Source organism: Callionymus lyra, chromosome 4 (assembly GCF_982586985.1).
Source record: "Callionymus lyra chromosome 4, fCalLyr1.hap1.1, whole genome shotgun sequence".
Lineage (NCBI taxonomy): Eukaryota > Metazoa > Chordata > Actinopteri > Syngnathiformes > Callionymidae > Callionymus > Callionymus lyra.
Genome location: NC_141821.1, coordinates 6,868,980 through 6,883,951, shown reverse-complemented (window position 1 = coordinate 6,883,951; position 14,972 = coordinate 6,868,980). Strand labels below are relative to the sequence as shown.

The 14,972-nt window shown below is 36.5% G+C and overlaps 2 protein-coding genes across 2 annotated transcripts in view; both read right to left on the bottom strand.

Annotated features, from left to right (window-relative positions):
• dnajc3b (DnaJ (Hsp40) homolog, subfamily C, member 3b) overlaps nt 1–6,206 on the bottom strand; it is a 10,641-nt gene extending 4,435 nt beyond the window's left edge. The window contains exons 1-8 of the mRNA XM_087788568.1: nt 5,777–6,206; nt 3,761–3,871; nt 3,444–3,568; nt 2,492–2,566; nt 1,481–1,624; nt 1,235–1,416; nt 419–538; nt 103–208 (exon numbers count right to left, since the gene is read on the bottom strand). Of these exons, the coding sequence (XP_087644694.1) occupies nt 103–208; nt 419–538; nt 1,235–1,416; nt 1,481–1,624; nt 2,492–2,566; nt 3,444–3,568; nt 3,761–3,871; nt 5,777–5,861 (948 nt within the window). The 5' untranslated portion in view covers nt 5,862–6,206. The remainder of the gene's footprint in view (nt 1–102; nt 209–418; nt 539–1,234; nt 1,417–1,480; nt 1,625–2,491; nt 2,567–3,443; nt 3,569–3,760; nt 3,872–5,776) is intronic.
• A 1,726-nt stretch (nt 6,207–7,932) lies between these two features.
• Nucleotides 7,933–13,410, bottom strand: cldn15a (claudin 15a). Its single transcript, XM_087790283.1, has 5 exons — nt 13,194–13,410; nt 12,955–13,119; nt 8,988–9,069; nt 8,815–8,922; nt 7,933–8,029 (listed from the first exon to the last, which is right to left on the bottom strand). The coding sequence occupies exons 1-5, from the start codon at nt 13,408–13,410 to the stop codon at nt 7,933–7,935; spliced, it is 669 nt and encodes a 222-aa protein (XP_087646409.1).
• Between the last annotated feature and the right edge of the window lie 1,562 nt (nt 13,411–14,972).

Below are 14,972 nucleotides of genomic sequence, written 5' to 3'. Positions count from 1 at the left end.
TGACACAAACACAACAAATACTAACCAAGAGCGCCACCTACTGAGCTCCAGCAATGATGCCACTGTGTCCTGACACCTCGTCAACATCACACATCGACTCACCTTCAGCAGACAGTGGCAGATCCTCTCTTTGGCCAGGCTGGTGTAGAAGTTCACTCTGGGCTCCGTCTTCATCACCGACTCGTACTTGTCCATGGCTTCCTGGTGCCTGCAAGAGAGAGCTTTCACTGGAAGAACATCTCTGCACTGCTGCTTGTTCTGATGCACACATGTCTGGGAGTAAGATAAGCAGATTTATTTCAACATTCCAGACTTTTGGCTGAAATTGTATTTAGTTTAAGTTTAAGTTAGCAAGCGTGTGTGTGTGTGCGCATGTTTGTGTGTGTGTGTGTGTGTGTGTGTGTGATAGTGCTCTCACCGGTCCTCCTGGATCAGATCTTCTGCAGAGTCCAGTTGTTTGCCGAGTTTCTTCACCTGCTTGTAGTGACTGAAACATTCTTTGTCGTCCTGGTCCAACTTCAGACACTCTCGGATGAGACTACACACAAAACACACAAAACACACAAAACACACAACAAGGATTTGTGATGAAATGTCACTTTGGTGTTAAAAGTCACTTTTATGTCATTATTTTTGACTAGTTCTTCAATTAAATAGTTTTTTATATTCAAAGGTTACATTTTAGTTCAGAAAAAACATTGAATACAATTTTCAAAACAAATGATTTTCTCGTCACAATAATTATTGTTTGACAAAAACTATAATTTATTAAAAAGTAGTTTTAATTCAATGTAAAAACTATTTTTACACCCATTTATATCACATTTAAAGAGTAAGAAAAATATTGAATTTCAAAATAAGGTAAATTAGAAAATCAAAACACTTTAATACCAACACTTTTATATTGAATATAAAAATGCTACAAATAAAAGAGAAATGCAAGAAATTTTAAGAAATGTTATTTTATATTTATTGGAATTAAAAATGTCAAACTCTATTTGTAAAATAAAAATAATTAAATTTCAAATACAAGATTTTCGAAATCAAATTCTTCATTTTAATACACAAAGTATTTGCCTTTAATAAAAACAAATAGTACTTTCAATAAAACTAAAATGTGGAAAAAGAAGCAAAGCTTCATTAAGTTTTTGAAAAGTTAAAGTTTTTCAATTATCCGTCGACTGATATGAAACTATTGGTTTGTGGTAAAACCCGGAGCGAGAGTCCGGCGTACTTTAATGACTCATGGTGACCTCCCAGGCTGTAGTGCAGCAGGCTGAGCTTCAGGAAAGCAGCGCGGTTGTCGTTGCGCAGCCGTGTGGTCGGCGTCAGGTCCTGGATGGCCTTCTGAGGATCTCCCATCCGGATGAAGCACTCGGCTCGGAGCTCACGGGCCTCCGGGTCCCAGGGAGAGATCTGATGAAGACGTGTTTTAAAGAATCATCTCGCTGATCATCACAGTGACATGAAGAAGCCAGACCTCGATGACTCGCTCCAGCACGCTGACGGTGGCGCCGTACTCCCCCTGGTGGTAGAGCAGGTGAGCTTCTTCCTGCATCTCCTCCAGCTCGTTGGTTCTCATCAGCTGCTCCCGGGCGTCCATGTGGTCGTGAGATCTCTGGAGCTGAGGACGGAGACGGATCAGCTTCAACGTCAGCACGAGACGACAGGATGTCGATGCACGATATATCGGAAAAATATCGATAACGCGATTTTGGCACGTGCGATAATCTTTTATTGAAAAAAAAAAAAAATCAAGCATTTCTTAAATGTGCACTTCGACCAATCAGTGTCGCGTTCTGTAAAGTTGTCAATTTGTACTTCTATGTCTCGTTGTCGTTTACGTCTTTTCATCTCGTCTCAGTTGTTTTCTTATAGGATCGTGAACTTCCAAACAAGTGTAAACATGTCCGTCTTCACCGTATGCTAAAGAGCTAAGTTTTTAGCATCATTTATAAAGAGTTATGTGTCCGTCTTCACCGTATGCTAACGAGCTAAGTTGTTAGCGTCATTTATAAAGTGTTATGTGTCCGTCTTCACCGTATGCTAACAAGCTAAGTTGTTAGCGTCATTTATAAAGTGTTATGTGTCCGTCTTCACCATATGCTAACGAGCTAAGTTGTTAGCATCATTTATAAAGTCTTATGTGTGCGTGTGCAAGGAGGTGGATTTATAATTAATTTAGTGATATCACGATGCGCCGGCGGCTCCTCTCTGATGTTGCTCAGTTTGGCGGGAAACAGATGCAAGTCCCGCGAGACTGAGCTTTATAAGTGATATTTTTCTACGATCATGTCGACACAGAAATAAACGAAAGGGGAAAAAAAATCACATTGTTTTCCTTCTCAAATCTGCACTACAGTACTAGCTCGTGCACGCGGCTACATTTTTAGTTGAAAGAAAAAAATGAATTGAATTCGATATCGCGATTCAAGACACTTATATCGCACTAATTTCCAATATGGTGCAGCCCTGATGTCAGTGAACGCACCACGGCCTCGAAGTCCTCGCGCGCCTCCTGAGCGACGCCTTGTTTCAGCAGGATGTTCCCTCGCTGCAGCCGCGCCTGGAAACAAGCGTTCGATCAGAACGCAAACAAAAGACAAAACAAATGGAAGTAAATCAAAGTCATCAAAATATTGATGATTGAATATTTTCAAATGTTGAAACTTTCTTAAATACTGCTGCTTTAATTAAATTATTGATATTTTAATACTTTGATAAATAAACTACTATATTGAACAACTGAATATTTGGTTTCTTTTCAAAAACATTTTTTCAATAAAATGAAAAAATGTGCTTTTTAATACATTTTATAAATGAATGATTTGCATTTTTGTCACACATAGTTTGATTTTCTGACACACATTCAAAAATACATTTTCTTTATTGTGAAATTGTGGAGATTGAACTTCTACACGACAATTCTTTCTCAGAATATTATCAGTAAACTATTCAAGTTCTTTGATACGAGAGATTTAAAGTACAGAACAAGAAAACTGCGTCAGATTATTTATTATTATTATTGTCAGTGTTTTAAATAACTTTGTTGTTTAAAAACAAATCATTGAATCAATAATTTAAACCGTTCTGAAATATATACTCAATATTTTAAATTAAATATAAACATCAACATTTGTATTTTTAATTTAAAAGACATTTAAAAATATTAAATTAATCAAAACAGATGTATTAATTTTAAAAAATGTTCAATTTGCTAATTGAATTTTAAAAATAAATATGTTTAAACCTTTGAATTAAATTAAATTGAATAACCTTTAAATTAAATGATTAAAAGATAATGAATTGCTTAAAAAACAACATTTCCTTAAAGAAACGAAAAGTTAAATTCATTGAATATTCTGATGATTTTTGAAGCTGATTTTTTTCATATAAAGAGAGAAAATGTTTATAAACTTTTCATTCGCTGCTGATGAACTCACGGCCAGGAAGTCGGGCTTGAGCTGGATGGCTCTGCTGAGGTCGGGAAGAGCTGATTTGGACTTTCCCATGGCCAGGAACACTGCGGCACGCTTGTAGTAGGTCAGATAGTTCTTAGAGTCTCCCTCTGGACACACGAGGATCAGACTCAGATGTGGGTCGTTGGACCAGATATTGCTCTGTGTTTGTGTGCATGTGTGTGTTTGTGGGGGTGTGTGTGGGTGTGTGCGTGTGTGTGTTTGTGGGGGTGTGTGTGGGTGTGTGTGTGGGTGTGTGCGTGGGTGTGTGCGTGTGCGTGTGTGTTTGTGTGCAAACGTACCCACAGCAGAGTGGTAGTGCGACAGAGCCTCGGCCAGCTGACCCGCCGCCAGTAGTTTACGTCCCATTTCCAAGTGCTGCTCGATCTCAGCCTGTGTCGCTCCCAACACACCTGAACAACAACTGACTCGTAACGTTTGGAGAAGAAATCTGTACTTAATTGTACATTTCTATAGTGTATTTTTTTATGTTTTTAATTATTGTTCTAATTATTATTTGTATTATGTTACGATATTATAGTTATTATTGTGTTTTACATATTATTCTATTTTTCGCACTTCTGGTGTTGTGATAGTGTAGTAACAAGTATATATGTGTAGTATTGTCCAGTATTTGACTCTGGTGTTGTGATAGTGTAGTAACAAGTATATATGTGTAGTATTGTCCAGTACTTGACTCTGGTGTTGTGATAGTGTAGTAACAAGTATATATGTGTAGTATTGTCGAGTAATTGACTCTGGTGTTGTGATAGTGCAGTAACAAGTATATATGTGTAGTATTGTCCAGTACTTGACTCTGGTGTTGTGATAGTGTAGTAGCAAGGATATATGTGTAGTATTGTCAAGTACTTGACTCTGGTGTTGTGATAGTGTAGTAACAAGTATATATGTGTAGTATTGTCCAGTACTTGACTCTGGTGTTGTGATAGTGTAGTAGCAAGGATATATGTGTAGTATTGTCCAGTACTTGACTCTGGTGTTGTGATAGTGTAGTAGCAAGGATATATGTGTAGTATTGTCAAGTACTTGACTCTGGTGTTGTGGTAGTGTAGTAACAAGTATATATGTGTAGTATTGTCCAGTACTTGACTCTGGTGTTGTGATAGTGTAGTAACAATATATATGTGTAGTATTGTCCAGTACTTGACTCTGGTGTTGTGATAGTGTAGTAACAAGTATATATGTGTAGTATTGTCCAGTATTTGACTCTGGTGTTGTGATAGTGTAGTAACAAGTATATATGTGTAGTATTGTCCAGTACTTGACTCTGGTGTTGTGATAGTGTAGTAACAAGTATATATGTGTAGTATTGTCTAGTACTTGACTCTGGTGTTGTGATAGTGTAGTAACAAGTATATATGTGTAGTATTGTCCAGTACTTGACTCTGGTGTTGTGATAGTGTAGTAACAATATATATGTGTAGTATTGTCCAGTACTTGACTCTGGTGTTGTGATAGTGTAGTAACAAGTATATATGTGTAGTATTGTCCAGTATTTGACTCTGGTGTTGTGATAGTGTAGTAACAAGTATATATGTGTAGTATTGTCCAGTACTTGACTCTGGTGTTGTGATAGTGTAGTAACAAGTATATATGTGTAGTATTGTCTAGTACTTGACTCTGGTGTTGTGATAGTGTAGTAGCAAGGATATATGTGTAGTATTGTCAAGTACTTGACTCTGGTGTTGTGATAGTGTAGTAACAAGTATATATGTGTAGTATTGTCCAGTACTTGACTCTGGTGTTGAGATAGTGTAGTACCAAGTATATATGTGTAGTATTGTCCAGTACTTGACTCTGGTGTTGTGATAGTGTAGTAACAAGTATATATGTGTAGTATTGTCCAGTACTTGACTCTGGTGTTGTGATAGTGTAGTAACAAGTATATATGTGTAGTATTGTCCAGTACTTGACTCTGGTGTTGTGATAGTGTAGTAACAAGTATATATGTGTAGTATTGTCCAGTACTTGACTCTGGTGTTGTGATAGTGTAGTAACAAGTATATATGTGTAGTATTGTCCAGTACTTGACTCTGGTGTTGTGATAGTGTAGTAATATAGGATATACAAATAAATCTTATTTAAGAATGTCATTTGTAAATATATACATTTTAAAAGCGTGTGTCCCTTGTTTCCTTTAGGCTCGTCGGTCCCTTGTAACACTGTCAGTTTGTATTGTGGTCCCTGAGACGAGAGAACCAGCTCTGGCTCCAGCCGTACTCTCAGAATGAAGCTACTTTAATAAGACAATATCATAATATATATCATACATCATAACATCCTCCTGCAGGTCTTACCGTCCAGCTGCAGGTCCAGCAGGACACACACCAGGGACACCGACCAGAGGAGCCCGCTGAGCCCCGTCAACCGGCACGACTCCATCCCCGGGGAAACACCGAGATACCGTGACGGGCTCCGGTGTTCACTCGCACTACAGCATCAGTTCCAGCAACAAACTAAACCGTTTTATCTTTAAAAAACCGTCTTTTTCTCCATCAACCAGACATGACAGCTGAGCTACGCTGCTCTATTTACGGTCCCGTGCCGGGAGTACATCCGGGTGGAAACCGGGGTCAGGTGAGAAAGGTTCCGACCCCTCCTGCTAACTCTAACGGTTTAAATGATTTTAATCCTTAATGGCAGATTAAATGACAAACGAGTCAGACCAGGTTTTGTCAGATCCGTCAGTGAAGAGGATCCTCCTCCAGGTCACACACTGGTGTGTGTAACTTCCGTGTTGATGCACGAACGTGGGCGTCTCTGATTGGAGCAACTATTTCCACACACAGCCGTGAATGGTCTGATGGCGGCAGCGCGTCAAGCTGCGCGCACTCCAGACCGGAAGCTGCCTTTAAAAATAAATGTTTAATCGACAACATCTTCTTCGTTCATTTGGCTGCTTATGGTGAGAGACAAGATCGCTGTTTATGTTTAAATGACTGTATTTTTCATTAATTGTATTTAACAAGATTTATATCCACGGATCGATAAAGTTATAGCTTTTTAGTTTGTTGCATATTATGTCAATTTCTCCAGCTTTTTTTCCGTTATGCATTCTTTTTAATTGCTGTTGTGCGTCCAAAAAGTTGCCTTAAAATAAATAAACAATAATAATACATTCATTTTTTAAATGTGTTCGATATTTTGAAAATTTGTTTGAACTTTCCTAAATACGTTTCAATGGTTTGTAAATGTTATTTAACATATGTTTGTAAATTTGTTTCAGTAGTAAAATTGACTTTTGTTTATTTGTTCTACATTTTGAAGAAGTGTTTACATTTGTGTTTTGATTGTTTGTAGATGTGTTTTGTTTTTAAATGCGTTTTATATTTGTAAATGTGTTTATATTGTTTGCAAATTTGTTTTTGTTTTTTTATAAATGTATTTAGATTTTTGTAAATGTTTTTGTATTGTTTGTAAATGTGTTTCAATTGTTTTTAAAAGTGTTTGGATTGTTTGTAAATGTTTTTTTATTATTTGTAAATGTGTGTTGATGGTTTGTAAATGTATTTTGAGTGTTTGTAAATGTGTTATTTGTAATTTTTTTAATTATTATTTGTAAATGTGTTTTATTATTTGTAAATGTGCGTTGATTATTTGTAATTGTGTTTTGATGGTTTGTAAATGTGTTTGGATTATTTGTAAATGTGTTTCAATTGTTTGTAAATGTGTTTTGATCTTTGTAAATGTGTTTGGATTATTTGTAAATGTGTTTTGATTGTTTGTAAATGCGTTTTGATTATTTGTAAATGTGTTTGGATTATTTGTAAATGTGTTTTGATTGTTTCTAAATGTGTTTTGATCGTTTGTAAATATGTTTTGATCGTTTGTAAATGTGTTTTGATCGTTTGTAAATGTGTAACTATACAGTCATACTAGTACAAGCCAGTCATTGAAACTGTAAAATAAGAGTGTTCTCTTTGAAGATGGTTTCCTTCTGGCTCAGCTCTTTGTGGCTTCAAAGCCATGGTTGTAACAATCCATGGTTGAAACTTATCCACGTTGTAATTAGAGATAATTCAGTTGTTCTTGTCATTGTATTATTGTCCAAAAATAAGGCCATTAACCAGAATTAATGTGAGTATTTTTATTTTCGCCCATTAGTTCTGACACATGTTTTTAATTCATCACTAAGTAGAAAAACTTCCTCTGGATCTGCAACATTTAAATTTAAATGTAGATTTAAATTTAAATCAAATGTGTAAAAAACACACGTGTCGCGACCTCTTGTTATAGTTTCATGATATAAAACACAATAACTGACCAAACAATATACAAAATGTATTTTTGTGTGCAAAGGTATAAAAGCAACATTTTCAAAACTATACAAAAACATTCTTTTCATTTGTGCTTCATGAAATACAAACTCAATTATAGTTAAATACAAAACATCTTGTTATTTACAGAAGATCACCGTCGCAGTAAAAGTACTGCACAAGAACCTCGTCCGCCGTCACACGTACGCGTTGCGTCCGTACGTACTCGCCACCACACTCCGGGTCTGAGCCGGGCCAGAATACGCCGTCCCTCGGCTCTGGTACGGCAGCGGGCTGCGGAACATGACAACTTTATTGACAACTGGAGTTGAACAGGAAGCGCAGACCTCCCCCGAGCAGCTCATCTCCACCAATAATGTGACTGTTATTATCCATTTTTAATGAGCCTAAGAGCCCAGCAGGGGGCGACATCATCCTGAACTCTCTCGCACAACCAGTAGAAAGAAGTTGATCTTGATATGACATCATCAAAACTAACATGAAAATGCCAAACGCCAGATAGTAAATGTGTTTGAGCTATCCCTTGTGTAATCACAGGGTCAAGGTTACCCAAACGCCAGAAAGTAAATGTTTTTGTTGTATCCCTTGTGTTATCTCTGGGTCAAGGTAACCTGAAGGCTGGAAAACACCTGTGTTTGTGGTATCCCTTGTGTTGTCTCAGGGTCAAGACGAATGACCCTGAGACAACACAAGGGATACCACAAACACATTTGTTTTCCAGTGTATTGTATTACATACAAAGGTTTAGTTTTCTTTTTAAATGTTTAAAAAAATTAAAATAATTCAAAGTGAATTAATTTTTTTGAGATTGTAATTTAAATAGTTTAAAATTATACTCACATTTAACAGAAGGGATACCACAAACACATTTACTTTCTAGCGTTTGGGTCACTTCGACTCAGAGATAACACAAGGGATACCACAAACACATTTACTTCCTGGCGTTTGGGTCACCTCGACTCAGAGATAACACAAGTGATACAACAAACACATTTACTTCCTGGCGTTCGGGTCACTTTGACCCTGTGATGACACAAGGGTTAGTAAAGGTCACTCACTACTTTTCCTCCGAGGCCATCCTGCAGGAGCAGGTGAGCACGGCTCCTCCGGCGATGGCCAGGATGGACGAGCACCAGCCGATGTACAGACCTTCACCGATCTCGTACCTGAGACACAAACCGGGTCAGAACCACAGAACCTTCTTCCTCCTCCACAGGCCACGCCTCCTTACTTGGTGCCCACGTAGAGCGGGTTGAAGAAGTCCTGCGTGATGTTGAAGGCGTACCACGAGACCGCGATCATGGTGCACAGACCTGCAGGCACAGAGTCCTTGAGCGTCTCGAGTCCAAAGTCTCGGAGGAAGAATTCTTTAATAATTAATCAACGTCATTATCAGTTTCACGTTCCTGCTCTCGACTCGTTATCACCTTTTATTGATGCGATTAAATTAAAGTGCACGAGTCGACACTGTAACGACAATATAATGACGTTTTTAAACGTTTTTAACCTCAACATGTGTGGCTCCCTGACCCTTGACCCCAATCTTCAAACCACACCATAGTCTTTTTGTCTTTAATTTGGTTTAATCTAATTTTATTATTTTTCTTTTCTTTTCTTTTATTCTTTTTATTTTATTATTTTCATTTTTGTTGTCTTATATTTTCTTTTATTTTTTTCTTTTATTTAATATTTAAAATTATTTTATTTAATATTTAATTATATTCTTATTTTAATATTTTTATTAATTGTTTTATTATTTTTCTTTTCTTTTAATTATTTAATTATTTAATTTTATTTAATATTTTTATTTTATTCTTTTTATTTTATATTCAATTTAATTCAATTAAATGTTATTGTTTTTATTTTTATTTTAAATATAATTATATTATTTATATTATATATTCAATTTTATTATTGTTTTTTATTTTATTTTATATTCAATTTCATTTAATTTAATATTTTATTTTATTCTTTTTCTTTTCTTTTATTCTTTTTTTCTTTTCTTTTCTTCTCTTTTATATTTAATAGTATTGAATTTCATATATAATTGCATTCTTTTTATTTTATTCTCGTTATTTTTATTTTATTTTATATTCAATTTCATTTCATTTTAATACCCATTATTCTATTTGTATTGTAATGACTCTTATATTGTATTCAAGCGCATCATAATCAAATAATGTGATTAATTGCGATTAATCAGTGTTGTTCTCTGTGTTATCTTGATCTTTTAAAGTATATATTTTATTGAATATTGTTTTGATTGTTTAAGCACTTTGTGACCCTGGTCTAGAAAAGCACTCTACAAATATAAATGACTTACTTACTATTAATTGCGATTAAATCAGGGAAATCATGTGATTAATTGCGATTAATCAGGGAAATAGTTTTGGTTTTAGTTATAACATCTTATTTATGTTTGTGTAACTAATTGTGTGTACTTTATAAGTATTTAATGAAATATTTAAAGTATATTTATATTAAAAAACATTGTAACAATAATTCATGGTTCCTGTTGTTTCTTCCGATAGAAAACATCGTCTGTTTTCGACGAAGTTTGTCAAAGATTTCGCAGGTTTTCGTCCGCAGTAAAGCCATTAAACACTCAAGTCATGTGAGTCTGCAGGAGATAAGATTTGTGACGAGTCGACACTTTCTCCAGGAACTGGAGCCGAACTCGTAAGAATCGCTTCATGACTTCTGAGTTAAATACATAATATTTGTAGCACATTCATCGTGTCCCTCCTCAGCCACCGTACGATTAAAAAAACACTAAAAGTAACATCGGATCAACGGGTTCATAGATGTTGGTTGACCTTGCAGCAGGAAGAAGACTCCAGCGGTGCCGGCCAGTTATAATAATATATACATATATAATATATTATAATGTATAATATATAATAAGATAGTAGATCAGATGTTGGTTGACCTTGAAGCAGGAAGAAGACTCCAGCGGTGCCAGCCAGTTATAATAATATATATATATAATATAATATATAATAAGATAGTAGAGCAGATGTTGGTTGACCTTGAAGCAGGAAGAAGACTCCAGCGGTGCCGGCCAGTTATAATAATATATATATAATATAATATATAATAAGATAGTAGATCAGATGTTGGTTGACCTTGAAGCAGGAAGAAGACTCCAGCGGTGCCAGCCAGTTATAATAATATATATATATAATATAATATATAATAAGATAGTAGAGCAGATGTTGGTTGACCTTGAAGCAGGAAGAAGACTCCAGCAGTGCCGGCCAGTTATAATAATATATATATATAATATAATATATAATAAGATAGTAGAGCAGATGTTAGTTGACCTTGAAGCAGGAAGAAGACTCCAGCAGTGCCGGCCAGTTATAATAATATATATATATAATATAATATATAATAAGATAGTAGAGCAGATGTTGGTTGACCTTGAAGCAGGAAGAAGACTCCAGCGGTGCCGGCCAGTTATAATAATATATATATATAATATAATATATAATAAGATAGTAGAGCAGATGTTGGTTGACCTTGAAGCAGGAAGAAGACTCCAGCGGTGCCGGCCAGTTATAATAATATATATATATAATATAATATATAATAAGATAGTAGAGCAGATGTTAGTTGACCTTGAAGCAGGAAGAAGACTCCAGCGGTGCCGGCCAGTTATAATAATATATATATATAATATAATATATAATAAGATAGTAGAGCAGATGTTGGTTGACCTTGAAGCAGGAAGAAGACTCCAGCGGTGCCGGCCAGTTATAATAATATATATATAATATAATATATAATAAGATAGTAGAGCAGATGTTAGTTGACCTTGCAGCAGGAAGAAGACTCCAGCGGTGCCGGCCAGTTATAATAATATATATATATAATATAATATATAATAAGATAGTAGAGCAGATGTTGGTTGACCTTGAAGCAGGAAGAAGACTCCAGCGGTGCCGGCCAGTTATAATAATATATATATATAATATAATATATAATAAGATAGTAGAGCAGATGTTGGTTGACCTTGAAGCAGGAAGAAGACTCCAGCAGTGCCGGCCAGTTATAATAATATATATATATAATATAATATATAATAAGATAGTAGAGCAGATGTTGGTTGACCTTGAAGCAGGAAGAAGACTCCAGCGGTGCCGGCCAGTTATAATAATATATATATAATATAATATATAATAAGATAGTAGAGCAGATGTTAGTTGACCTTGAAGCAGGAAGAAGACTCCAGCGGTGCCGGCCAGTTATAATAATATATATATATAATATAATATATAATAAGATAGTAGAGCAGATGTTGGTTGACCTTGAAGCAGGAAGAAGACTCCAGCGGTGCCGGCCAGTTATAATAATATATATATATAATATAATATATAATAAGATAGTAGAGCAGATGTTGGTTGACCTTGAAGCAGGAAGAAGACTCCAGCGGTGCCGGCCAGTTATAATAATATATATATATAATATAATATATAATAAGATAGTAGAGCAGATGTTGGTTGACCTTGAAGCAGGAAGAAGACTCCAGCAGTGCCGGCCAGTTATAATAATATATATATATAATATAATATATAATAAGATAGTAGAGCAGATGTTAGTTGACCTTGAAGCAGGAAGAAGACTCCAGCAGTGCCGGCCAGTTATAATAATATATATATATAATATAATATATAATAAGATAGTAGAGCAGATGTTAGTTGACCTTGAAGCAGGAAGAAGACTCCAGCAGTGCCGGCCAGTTATAATAATATATATATATAATATAATATATAATAAGATAGTAGAGCAGATGTTAGTTGACCTTGAAGCAGGAAGAAGACTCCAGCAGTGCCGGCCAGTTATAATAATATATATATATAATATAATATATAATAAGATAGTAGAGCAGATGTTAGTTGACCTTGAAGCAGGAAGAAGACTCCAGCAGTGCCGGCCAGTTATAATAATATATATATAATATAATATATAATAAGATAGTAGAGCAGATGTTAGTTGACCTTGAAGCAGGAAGAAGACTCCAGCAGTGCCGGCCAGTTATAATAATATATATATATAATATAATATATAATAAGATAGTAGAGCAGATGTTAGTTGACCTTGAAGCAGGAAGAAGACTCCAGCAGTGCCGGCCAGTTATAATAATATATATATATAATATAATATATAATAAGATAGTAGAGCAGATGTTAGTTGACCTTGAAGCAGGAAGAAGACTCCAGCAGTGCCGGCCAGTCGGCCCTTGAGCACAACGTTGTCCCCTCCGGCCTTGCAGCACTGGATCCCGACCAAGGCCGTCACGAGCCCGAAGCTCCCGCACACGATGGCTACGATCATCAGGGCGCGCGACGCCTGGATGTAACCTTGACGACACACACAGGGAGTTCAACTACAGACCCCGGGTCCAGGGTTGGAGGGGGGGGTCCGTCCGACCTACCGTTGAGGGCCAGCAGCGACGGGAACTCCCTGCAGTTGTGGACGCCGGTGGAGTCGGTGGCGCACGACATCCACAGGTTCTCGTAGATGGTGGAGGTGGTGATGACGCTGCCGTCCACGGTGGAGGTCCTCCAGTAGCGGTTGGGCAGAGCGACGCCCACCATCACCCACCCCAGGAAGCCCAGCACGAAGGCCACCACTTCCACGATGGGATCCATGACCTCGTCCCCGTTTGGATGCTTGGTTTTAAAAAAAAAAAAAATCCCACTCCAAGAGAAGAAGACCTTCAGAGTCCGAGTCACCGTCTGGGGTCTTTGTGAGGTTCCCGGGGTCTTAACGGTCTCGTTACACAGTCTGGGGTCTTGACGGGCGTCCGGGTCTTGATGGGCGTCCGGGTCTTTACGGCGTCCAGGTCTTTGTGAGCAGATCCTCACATGTGTGCAAAGACTTATACGAGGTCCAACTTCTCTCCTCCTACTTTTTTTTTTTTTTTTTTTTTTTTTTTTACACCCGTGAAACTCCACAGGTGTTTATCGGCTGAGGGTCCAACGGTCGCCTGAGGCCCGAGTCCAGGACCTGGTTCTGGGTTTAAAACCTCCTTTGACTCAAAGGATTCATCAGCAAGAAAACAAACAGAAAACACGAAAGAATGTTTTCCTGCTCGTCCACAAACAAGACCTCCATGTTGAAGCAGATGAAGATAAAGAAGCTTTTATTGTGAAGGTCACTCTGGCTGAGATGGTTCGACTCCATCGCCTCACGACCAGGGAAAGGAAACGTCGTCGATTGGCGTCAGAACAGGATGATGTTTTTTTATAATGTGTTGCATCAATGATCGGTGCTCGTAAAATAATAACCATAAATAAAAACAAACAGGAAATGAAATCAAGGACAGAACATTCTGACACACATGTACACACACACACACACACACACACACACACACACACACACACACACACACACACACACACACACACACACACACACACACACACTCACTCACCGTATCTCACAATAAAAACACTGTTTTTTACTATTAGAATATTGTTTCAATTTTGAAATATTGATTTTAATTTGATTGAAAAATTAGGGTTTTTATTGAACAAATATAATCTGTAAAAGTGTTTAACGGTGAAAAGTACAAAAAAATAAAATGAAGTTAATTATATATATATATATATATATATATATATATATATATAAAATGAAGTAAAATATCAATTATAAATAAATATCAAAATTGTATTTCAATGGTGTCATTGAATAAAATGTTAGTTTGTTATGTTACATGTGTGTAACTGCTTTCACGTGTATGTGTGTGTGTGTAATGTTGTGTTGTTTAGTTTGTAATTTCACACACATGTGTGTAACTGCTTTCATGTGTATGTGTGTGTGTAATGTTCTGTTGTGTAGTTTGTAATTTCACGCACATGTGTGTAACTGTTTTCGTGTGTGTGTGTGTGTAATGTTGTGTTGTGTAGTTTGTAATTTCACACACATGTGTGTAACTGTTTTGTGTGTGTGTGTGTGTGTGTGTAATGTTGTGTAGTTAGTAATTTCACGCACATGTGTGTAACTGTTTTCGTGTGTGTGTGTGTGTGTGTGTGTAATGTTATGTTGTGTAGTTTGTAATTTCACACACATGTGTGTAACTGTTTTGTGTGTGTGTGTAATGTTGTGTTGTGTAGTTAGTAATTTCACGCACATGTGTGTAACTGTTTTTGTGTGTGTGTGTGTGTGTAATGTTGTGTAGTTGGTAAACTTCCTAAATTAGTCA